Consider the following 11,118-nt stretch of genomic DNA (forward strand, 5'->3'; position numbering starts at 1 on the left):
CAAGTTCCCGCGCCGCGGCGCGCTGCCGCGTCGCTAGAGCGCGCCCTGCTGCCGATGCAGCCGACGCCCCTTGCCGGAGCTTTCCGGGCAGGACTGCACACCGAGGACGCCTGAACACCGGGTTCTGTCCCCACCCCCCCCCAGTAGCCCCTGCACCGCCCCTGCACCGCTGGGTGCATCTCTTGTTCGTGATCCCCCCCTCCAAGCCGCTCCTCCGCCAGCGTCGCCCACGGAGATTCCTGCAGAGCTCCCATAGGAGAAACGTGCCTCCGAGTTTCCCTGTGGCCTGTGCAACTCGGCGTGCTGGAGTTTCGAGCTGCCCTGCAAGCTCGGAACATTGTCGTTGCCCCACCGCCCTAACGGCCCTGCCCCGGGCCTGTTTGCACGTCTCAATCCTCACGGACCCTGGCCTCTCGCTCCCGCGAGCGACCCATGCGAAGGGAGCCGTTCCTGCATCTCACGGCGCACCACCCTGCTACTGTGGGATTGCACCAGGCGCGCACGCTGGTCTGCACGCGGAGCGGCCCTCCGCCAATCCCGCGCATTGTCGCGCCCGTGCCTCACTTGCGCCCACGTTCGACGGGCGCCTGATTGCGGCGCACCCTTGCCGACCCTCCTTGCGGCCGCTCCACAAACGCGTGTGCTGCTCTGCCCCGCGCACCATGTGCTCGAGGGGTTACCCGCCGCTCTCATCTGCCGGCGGGGTTGTCACTCCAAGTGGTCAGTCTGTTGCACTCGGGACGTTCTACGCCCCTCCTCCCGGCAATCCGCGCCGTCGCCTAGCGCCGATCGTGCCCAACGACGACGCGTGTAGTGCCCCCCCCCGGTCGCCTGCCGAGCACGCCCCTCCCAACGCTGATATTGCACCCAACTGCTTCTTTGACGTGAGGATGAGTCTCACGTACGGCAGCAAGGTACGCCGCTGGCTCCCATCCTTTATTTCCTACAGTACGTTTTCAATTGCCTCCACCGCGCTCGGGTTAGACATAGGTGAGCGAGATAGGAGAGTGAACAACTACGTCTTGCTGAGCATCCCACCTGGTCGGTCTGAGTTGGTCCGCCCGTCGCGTGTGGGCAAACTTCAGCGGGCACACCCCGTTCGGCGTCGTAGTCAACCTCATCCCTCCGGACGAGGGGTGGGAAGGTCCCCTCACCCTTCTCCAGGCAACCTCGTCGATCCCCCAAATGCCGGCTTCTTCCTGCTCGTCGGCAGTTGCACATACTACACCCCCTCCTAGAAAATTTCATTGAAGCTCGTCTCTGTAGGATTAGCGTGCCCGATGAACCCTGAGCATTCGTCGCGCACCGACGCACCTTCGACACTGAGTACGAACCCTCGGTGACGGCAGGACTTTGTCTCGGACATGGTCCTGCATCATCTTTCCTCGAAAACAAAGCAACACGTTCAACAAATCCGGACATCATCGCTAGAAGATTCAAAGGCCTATTCAACTAGTCGCATGAAGATTCAAAATCCAAATCAAATCCGATGGTGGTGGATAAACACTCGAAGAATACTGGATGAAGAACGCGATCACCAAAGAGCGCAGAGAGTACCTCAGCACTAGAGTAGTACGTCGTTGCGATGCGAGAGATTCTTGACACGTCGTTTGCATTGACGATTGACATGCGCTTCAATAGGATGTCGTAGATCAGGGCCGCGACGACCAGGAGCGCAGCACGCACGGGCGGCCGAGCGCGCCGCGGGCCCAAGCGGCCAAGGGCAGGCGAGGGCCGGCGCGCGGCGCGTCTTGTGACAGCGCGGCAAGCGCAGGCGAGGGTGGCTGTCGAGGGCACCGCCTACGCGTGCAGTTGACTGCATGGGCGGCGGTCCGCGCAGACTAGCGTCCAGCATGGGCGACTTGTCTGCGCAGGCGGCCAGCTTGCGTGGGCAGCGATCCGCGCGGGCAACTAGCCAGCACAGATGGGTGGCCTGCGCGTGCGGCTTGCCTGGGCGGGTGGCAGACTGTGCGGGCGACAATCTGCGTGAAGAGGGGCAGCGCTGGCAACAACGAGCGGCAGCAGCGGAGACTCAAGAGGGGAGAGAGTTAGGGAAAATCTTCCAAGAAGAATAAAACTTCAATTCTTGAAAATAGAGATATTTCAAGGCTTCATGATCAGAGTAGAGGACAAATTCCTTAGAGAGCAGGTAATGACGCCAATGACGTAAAGATTGGAAGATCGCATAAAACTCTTTGTCGTAGGTAGAATATTTGAGCTTAGCGTCATTCAATTTCTCACTAAAGAAGGCAATAGGATTATTTTCTTGACTCAGAACTCCTTCTATTCCTAACCCTAAAGCATCACAGGCAACCTAGAATACTTTATCAAAATCAGGTAAGCGAAGAATAGGGGCCTGAGTCATTCTAAGTTTGATCTCCTCAAAAGATTTCTGAGCTTCTACCGTCCATTCAAAATAATATCCCTTAAGGCATTCAGTCAAGGGTGCCATGATGGTGCTAAAGTTGGATATGAATCGTCGATAGAAAGTTGCTAGGCCGTGAAAACTACGAACATCGTGGGCATTTTTAGGCGTTGGCCACTAGGCTATGGCATCGATTTTGGCCGGATCAACCGATACACCTTGGCCAGATAGGATAAAACCTAAGAATGAAACATGACTGACAAGGAAAGAACATTTTTTTGGGTGAGCATACAGCTGCTCAGTTTTCAATACTTCACAAACTAAACGTAAGTGTTGGAGATGATCAGGTGTGGATCTGCTATAGATAAGGATATCATCAAAATATACGATGACGAAATTTCCTATGAACGGTTTAAATATATGATTCATCAATCGCTGAAAGGTGCTAGGTGCGTTTGATAATCCAAAGGGCATGACCTTCCACTCATATAGTTCGTCCTTAATCTTAAAGCGATTTTCCATTCGTCTCCGGGTCGGATACGAACTTGGTGATAACCGCTCTTAAGATCAATTTTGGAGAAAACTGTTGAACCTGCCATCATATCAAACATATCGTCGATGCGGGGAATAGGAAACCTATACTTGACCGTGATCTTATTTATAGCTCTACTGTCAATGCACATACGCCAACTCCCATCCTTCTTGGGAGCGAGTAGTGCAGGAATGGCACATGGGCTAAGGCTCTCTTGGATGAACCCCTTGTCCAAGAGTTCCTGGACTTGGCGCTGTAATTCCTTGTACTGCGTAGGGTCCATCCGATAGTGAGGGAGGTTGGGTAATGATGACCCTGGTATGAAATCAATAGCGTGCTGAATATCACGCATCGGAGGTAGGTCATTGGGCAAATCATTTGGGAAAACACTAGCGAATTCCTGTAGTAGCTGAGAAATCTCGGGGGGTGGGGTGGAGGAATCCTCGGAGGAATGATCGGGTATCATGGCCAAGCACATAGTCATTTCACTATCGAGTTCTTTCTGAAATTGGGATCCAGTAACAACACATAAGCCTACGGATGGAGATTTCGGTGAGGCTCTCTACGGACTATGAGTGTAGGGATGCCACGTGATTTTCTTGCCCTGATGGATAAAAGAACAGGTATTTCTCCGACCATAGAGGTGTACATCATTATCGTACAACCATGGGCGGCCGAGGATAATGCTGCCCACCTTCATGGGTAGTACATCACATAATATCTCCTCTTCGTAGGATTGAACCTTCAAGGGGAAACGGCATTGGTTCTTCACAGGGATCGAGGTAGCATCGATCCAAGACACGAAATAGGGGTGAGGGTGATCAATCAAAGGTAATCCCAAACGTGATGTAATAACATCGGAGACGACGTTAATACAGCTACCACTATCTACAATCGTTTTACACATCTTATCACCAATTTTAAAATATGTGTAAAATATGGATGTCCTCAATGCAGAATTATCGGTGGCAGGCTGAGTAAGGCTGCAACGGATAATGCCCCTAACTGACGTAGATGGGTCGTGACGAGGAAGAGACGGGGGACAGTCTGTGATACCAATGAAACTCACTTATCCGTCATCATGCACAAATTCATCGACAACATAGCTCTCAACTCTATACTCCTCATCTATAGGTGGCTCATCAAAGGTAGGGTCACTATCGAGGGGCTCCTGTCCTATGTGCAAGGCTCGTGAAGGGCATTGGGAAGCTCTATGACCTCAACCTTGGCATTTAAAACAAGTCAAGCCGGAAGGACCGAGTTGTGCAGAATTAGGTTGAGGAGGAGCCCTAGCGGTGGACTCTAGGGAGGGTGAGGGATGAGTATTCGGCGTAGTTGATGACTGATTCGGAGTGGGTGGCCGATGTTTGGTGGGAGTATGAGTAGGGGTAGGAACGGGTGGTGGTGGTGCCGAGAGAGCTAAGGGAGGATTACGCTGGGTCGCACGATTGGAATAAGAAGGGTTGGATAAGTGGGACCGATCCGTAAGAGCAGGGCGATTGTACACGGGAGTATGGTATAAGTTCTGACAAAGTTCTAGGTCCTCTACAATCTGATAGGCCTGCTCGAGAGTCATGGCCTTACGGACAAGCAATTCCGTCTCTAGATAAGGGTTAAGACCAGTCCTAAAACGAGAAATAACGACTCGAGGATTCTCTTCAACTCGACACCTCATATAGAAATCCTCAAATTGAGTGATATACTCAGAGACGGGGCGCCTACCCTGTTGCAGTTTGTGCCATTGGTCAAGAAGGTTATCAAGATAGGCAAGTGGGACGTAATTTTCACGTAGTTTTTCCTTCATTTGGGGCCAAGTATCTATGGGTGCCTCACAACGGTTATAAATCAAAAATTCAAGATTTTCTCAAAAGATCTTGGCTTGTCCACCTAATCTCATCTCGGCGTACTGGACCTTTTGCCACTCTAGCATATTGTACCACTTGAAATAACTATTCAATTTAGACTCCCAATAAAGATACTCTTTAGGGTCCCTAGATCCCTCATAGTATGGAACATCGACTTTGACGCTACGCTGAATCTGCTGCCATTGGTTGTCGTAATCCACACGGCGGTGATCGCGATGGGGAACCACATCCTCGGGTGGAAAAGGATCGTTCCTGTCCGGACGATTCCCGTTCCATCCGTGATATCTATCATCGGGCGGATAAGGATCATTCCGAGGGGGATGATTCCTATCGCGCTCTGGGATCCTCTCCTCCGGTGGATGGTAGTCGTCCCGTAGTGGGAGATTTCCATCATGCACCGGTGGATGGTAGTCGTCCCGTAGGGATCGTTCCGTGGAGGACGATTCCGATCCTGACTTGGGGTCCTAGGTTCGGGCGGATAGTAATCGTCGCGACGATTTTTATCATGAACCGGAGTGCGAATATCTGGAGGAATCAGATCGTCTCGCTCGAGATGATTCTGATTTCGGCTTCTGGATCTATCTTCGGGTCGTATAGGATCATCAATGTCGCGATGATTCCTATCACGATCTCGAGATTTAGGATCTGGGGGATCGCGACGAAGTCGATCCAAACCTCTATTTTCGAGTTGATAAGTCCGTTTGCTCACCGCATCGATCGAACTAGTTAGACGATTGTCCATATTGGTAATTCGTGTATTGACATCACGAAAATCGTTCTGGACAGCGTCTAATACACGATCGATGTCTCCTCAAGAAGAGGTCGGTGGTACGGATGACGACAACTCTTGGACAGGGACAGACACCTCACGACCGTCTTGGGGTTGGTTTGTCATCGGAGCGGCGACTCGTTTGCCGGAACGCAAATGCATGCAAGGAACTAACGATGATGATGAATGTAGACGTCTACGATGGCAGAAACAACTACGCTAACAGGTTAGGCTCTGATACCAATTTGACGTAGGACGACTACGGGGTAGGCGATGAAGGGCGGGACGATAGGACTAGGACTAGGATAGGCGTGAGGGATAAAACAATCCACAGAAATTCACGGTCGGATCCAGACTTTAAAACCGATGAAAATCTGGTGGTGCAGCTCCGACCCTTATCGAGGGCAGGAGTACTGTCTTCCCCCACCGCGACAATGCCTAAGCACCGAAATCAATACGTCGAATTCGCATCACGAGGAAACACTCAAGAGGTAGGTTGAAGAAGCAGAGTATCCAAACCAATTCAGATTCCGATGGTGACGTAGAACACGTCGACACCAAAGAGTTCAAGCGTACCTCAACACCGTAGTGCGTGAAGAGGTTGCAGGCAATTCTGAACGTGACGAGCCTGGGCGAATCCGGGCATTGAGCGGCCCACTGGACGAGGACGAGGCTGGACGTTCCGGGTGTTGAACGGCCCTGGTTAAGTTCAGTTGTCGTGGGCGCAGCGTGAAGCGTGGGCGAACACCCGCGCGTGCGGGCGCTGAGGGCGCGAAGCGTGCGGAGTGCCGGCACGCGCGCGGAGTGCACGGAGTGCGGCGGAGCGCACTCGAGCACGTGTAGCGCGCGCGAGCGCCCGGCAGCGTCCGAACAGGGCAGGCGGAGTGTGGTCTCGGCGGCCTGGCGAAGGCTATCGGGCAGGAAAGGCGACGCGGGCGCGCGGCGCGCGGCGCGCGAGCGGCGGCGCGCAGGCAGCGCGCAGGCGGTGCGCGTGCGGCGCGCGTGCGGCGCGGCGCGCGTGCGGCACGGCGGCGGCGCGCGTGCGACCGGCGGCGCGTGCGACCACGGCGCGCAGCGCGTGCGGCGCGGCAGCGCGCGGCAGCGGCGCAGCGTGCGGCGCGGCGGCGCAGCGGCGCGGCGCGCGGCGGCAGCGGCGGCGCGGGCAGGTGGCGCGCGCGGCGCGGGCGGCGCGCGCGCGTGAAGCGCGGACGGCGGCGGCGCGCGGCGTCTAGGTGGCCCGGCGCGAACTAACTGGGTAGCCTTGGGCGAGAGAGAGAGAGAATGGAGAGAAAAGAAAGAGAGAGGAGAGGGGAGGCCGATGTCGCAAGGCCGCGGCAGTGGCGGCAACAGCGGCGGCGACGGCGACTAGGGTTTGGAAGGTGTAATATTGGGGAGGCTGGGCAATCCTCCAAGAAGAGTAAACAAAAACTCGATTCTTGAATTATGATTGCCTACTGTTTCTTGAAAACAATGGCCTATAAATAGGCCTTGGAGGAAAGAGAAAATGACGAGAAAATAAAGACGAGAAAATAAAGACGTGCGCCGTGTCACGCCAAAGGGCAGTTGTGGATCTGCCTCTGGCGTCGTGTCATGACGCGCGTAGGGACATGCGTGGGTGGAGACGTGCTTGTCGACGATTGTAGCATGTTGACTTCGGTTGACTCCGGTTAACCGTGGTCCATAGCGGGCGTGTTGACTCTGGTTGACCATGGTGACGCGTTCGATGCTGAAGTGTTGGCGTCCTCGCCATCAATCTAGGCCTTGGAGGAAAGAGAAAATACGAGAAATAAGGTAAAATAGACGATGTGTTATCGTGTCACGTCAAAGTCCAGTTCTGGATCTGGCGTTGACGACGTGTCATAATGCGTGATGTGTCGTGTGTAGGAGGGGACACGACTGATGCCATTGCGTTTACTTGGTCATTATGAGGGTAGTTCTGCAGTTGATGTTGGCGACGAGTCATGATGGGGGGCGTCTCATATGACGGTGGCAGCGCGTCCGAAGATGGTGTGTTGACATCGTCGCCACCAGGGTGTCTTCACTTGCACCTTGGCGTGCTGGTCAGGCTGGACGCGAACCCGCGAGGCTATCGATGATGAAGGGGCAGCTCCGAAGTCATCTCCGATGGGTGGGCTGGCACGTTCCATCGTTCTTCCTCTCTTCCCTCTCTCTCTAGGTTGTTTTTTGTCTTCATCACTCAGCGGGGATTACTCCATTATTGCGGAGTTCAACGAGGGATTTCTCTACTGCACCATACGATAAGCCTACACACAACATTAAAAAGCCTTGGAAGTTGAGGTCACACCATTCACATAAGAAGGTTTTTATTATATATCTCTGTATGCTGTCATATTTATGCTGTACAAGTTATGTTGTGCATTCTACACTAGCATCGTGGGATTTATTTCAGCACTTGCAAATTATTTATACTTGTAATGTCGCGCCAACTTGCAAGTCAACTTCTTCGAGGCGTCTCTGCAAATTGTTCGAGTACTGGTTGAATGCCGCCGTCAGTTGATACAGCAGCAAACTATCAGCAGTCACTCACCCGCTTTGATTGTGAAGGATTTCTTTCAAGTTTGCCAATGGATACAGAAGCTAGAGGTGAAAAAGTCATTCCCAACGAGGAGTTATGATGTAAGACATGTCGGATAGTAGGTTATACTGTACTGGAATCAACAACCCCCCTTTGGTACTGGAGTAAATTCATTCAGTTTATTCATTGGCAGCGAGGGTTCTGTCCCCCGCCATCACTAAAGGGTACAATCTCAACAAAAGGTCACAACATTAACAAGTCTAGAAGTAAGAGAGCATTGGAGTCTGGTAGGACAGATATTTCACCGTTGCGCCAAGTTTAGACGTCACGAGCCCAGACGACGTGATCGCTGGGCAGGAAATGGCACACGGGCACCGTGCCGGGGTTAACCTTGAGGAGCTGGAAGGCGATGTGTCTAGGGTTCCAGCTCGAGGTGTCTGTGTGGCAAACCACCACTGCCTCCACGTTCGTCCCGTCAGTCCCCGTCAAAGACACCACGTACGACTTGGTTGGCCGCGTGGCGTGGCAATAGTACACGGCATACGGGTAGGGCTCGGCGTGACAGGCCACGGTCTTGTTCCCGCCTACCTTCTTCACGCCCGCAGGAGGTATGACATAGACCTGCTTGGACGAGTCAGGCTTGCTGACCTCCGTGGAAAGTGCGAGAAGATCGCGAGAGCCGAGGCTGGCCGTGGAGAAGTCCACCATTGACTCCAGAGACGTCGCGCAGTGCCTTCTCTCTCCTGCTACGGCGGGCTCCTCGCACCTGTGAAGGGTCTTGCCGATGATGGCGGCCTCCTTGGAGTTGGATCCCACGTTGAGGCTGCTCAGGACGTCGGGCAGCTTGGATGATGAAAAGGGCAAGAAGTTTGCCATTGAGCGAGGAAGAAAGGCGACGTCGGTCGTGGTTTTGGCGAAGTGAACGGTCATCCTGGAGCCCGGGACGAGGTCCTTCTCCAAGAAGAAGAGAGCCGAGCCGGCGTTGTCGTGGACCTGCGTCTCAGTGGCCGCGTACTGGTAGAGGAATGGATTGACGTTGACTACGACACCAGGCCCAGGGGTTCCAACGGTCACCCCAACTCCTGGCCCAACGGTCACTCCGACTGCTTGGCTGGATCCGACGTTACCCTGATCATCTGGGCAGGGGTTATAGATGAAACGAAAAACATGAAGGCATCAGCAACCTATAAAGAAATATCCCTCGAGTACACGGCCTGCGCAAGAGGGAGAGGAAAAACCTTTTGGAAGACGCCGGCTCAAAGCACTAGGGATGGGCGTGTTGGGCAGGACAGCGTGCCAATAGTTCTGAGGCGTCAAAACCGCAGCTGACGCTCCGACGACCACCATCTGTCAAAGGGACGATTTATATTAGAGACTTCAAATAGTTGAAATTTGAGGGGTCACCTCCAGTAGACTCGTCAGTTACCATGAGAATGGCGACGGTGCAGATGGATGGCGCCATGTTGCTCCAGTAGAAGGGGCGGAGTTGGCCTGGGGCGAAATGTTAATCTCCAGACAGATGCCTCTGAGAACAAAGGTTTGACAGGGTTTTATAGGAGCTTTGTGACAGCTTGAGCTGCTGACCTAATTGTTGACGGCGGGGTCGGCGTCGGCCCATTATTGGCCGGTTAACTGCACCATGTCCCCCTTGCCGTCCTCTTAACAATTCTCGCCGTAGTCTTCTTACGAGTGTTCAGGGGACGCCTTACCGTCGGGGTAAAAGGGCTACGGAAGGAATGAAGTCATCTAAAAGGACGTGATAGCGATAGGGGGATGTATTTTATTTTTCTTGTACTGTGGTGAACCGAGGGGGACGACGGTGCTAATTCGTAGCTACATTCTGTCGCGCAACTCTTTGTGGAAATCTGTTTTCATCTGTTGGTGGCGGCGAAGAAGATCCAGTCCAAAGCCGCCCTGTCGCTGTGGGGGGAGTCGTAATCCATTATTAATCAATTTGCAACATCAATTTAATGTGGACTTGACAGCTAAAAAGAATCTGGGCTGGCCATAATCGGCCGGTAATTCATGGACAGACCACCCTGTGGCGGAGAACGGTAACGAATTCAAGTTGAGTCCTCCATCGATTAGAACAGCTGTCCCTTGGATATATGCAGCTGCTTCCTCATCAAATTTAAACGATGGAAGATTTTATATTTGGATCATCGAAAGTAGCCTTTCCAGGCGGTGCTCTCACACGATACTTTAAAACTTCTTATTGACTTTGCGTCTAGAATAGAAAATAGAGAGATAGAGAAACATCTACAAACAAGTCCCAATGATTTTAAGGAGTCGGTTGTTTTAGCAGTCACTATTATCAGCTATAAGGAGTTGATAGCTCATGCATAAGGTCGCGCATGCTCAAAAAGCACAGCACTTGGCATATGACCAAAACTAAAAAATTCGCAGATTAGAGATTGACCCAGAGCTCTTCAAAGATAGAGAAGATTTAACGATCTTGAAATGCACAGTTGAAATATTTTTTCCACAGACATCTGATGGAATAATCATCCGGTTGAAATGGCCAAATTATAAAAGAGTTTTACTCTTCTGAGTCCCCGCAACAGCCTTGGGCTCCATGAATCCGAATTATCTTGGTATAAAACTAGAAAGAAGTTGCAGCATGTTTACCTACATACTGGCACTATATTGTAGCCAGTTACATCTTCATCTTCAACAACGCCCATGCTGCACTGCGAAATCCCAGTAACCGTAAGATATTTAATTTTAGTTTGTTTTGAGCATTGCAATCCTTTCCAAAATCCCTGACAGCCTAAAAGAGTACTTCTCTGGTTTGTTTCAACTAAATGAATCAAACTGTAAACCCCTCTCCTACTACTTTACTTGAAGGTAACTCCAAAAAAAATATATACAATTGAAAACAAATACATGAACACCTTCAAGGATCTAAATTTTATTTGTTCAAAAAATGACTTGTTTGACATATGGTCTCTATGACTTGTTTCAACTAAATGAATCAAACTGTACCCCTCTGCTACCACTTTACTTGAAGGTAACTCCTAAAAAAATATATACAATAGAAAGCAAATACAT

The 11,118-nt window shown here is 52.1% G+C and overlaps 1 protein-coding gene across 1 annotated transcript; it reads right to left on the minus strand.

The window, feature by feature from the left end:
- Positions 1-8,201: 8,201 nt before the first annotated feature.
- LOC144703393 (BURP domain-containing protein 3-like) lies at positions 8,202-9,610 on the minus strand. Its single transcript, XM_078575573.1, has 3 exons — positions 9,494-9,610; positions 9,306-9,414; positions 8,202-9,203 (listed from the first exon to the last, which is right to left on the minus strand). Exons 1-3 carry the CDS (start codon positions 9,527-9,529, stop codon positions 8,386-8,388), a joined length of 963 nt encoding a protein of 320 aa, XP_078431699.1. The 5' UTR covers positions 9,530-9,610; the 3' UTR covers positions 8,202-8,385.
- Between the last annotated feature and the right edge of the window lie 1,508 nt (positions 9,611-11,118).

This window comes from Wolffia australiana, chromosome 5, assembly GCF_029677425.1.
Source record: "Wolffia australiana isolate 7733 chromosome 5, ASM2967742v1".
Lineage (NCBI taxonomy): Eukaryota > Viridiplantae > Streptophyta > Magnoliopsida > Alismatales > Araceae > Wolffia > Wolffia australiana.

What these genes read in the sequence shown, in the direction of transcription:
- LOC144703393 (XM_078575573.1), bottom strand. Translation starts at nt 9,529, where the DNA reads ATGGCGCCATCCATCTGCACCGTCGCCATTCTCATG. An exon ending in GCACCGTCGCCATTCTCATG is followed by an intron (nt 9,415 to 9,493) that starts GTAACTGACGAG and finishes TCCCTTTGACAG; the next exon opens with ATGGTGGTCGTCGGAGCGTC. An exon ending in GAGCCGGCGTCTTCCAAAAG is followed by an intron (nt 9,204 to 9,305) that starts GTTTTTCCTCTC and finishes ACCCCTGCCCAG; the next exon opens with ATGATCAGGGTAACGTCGGA.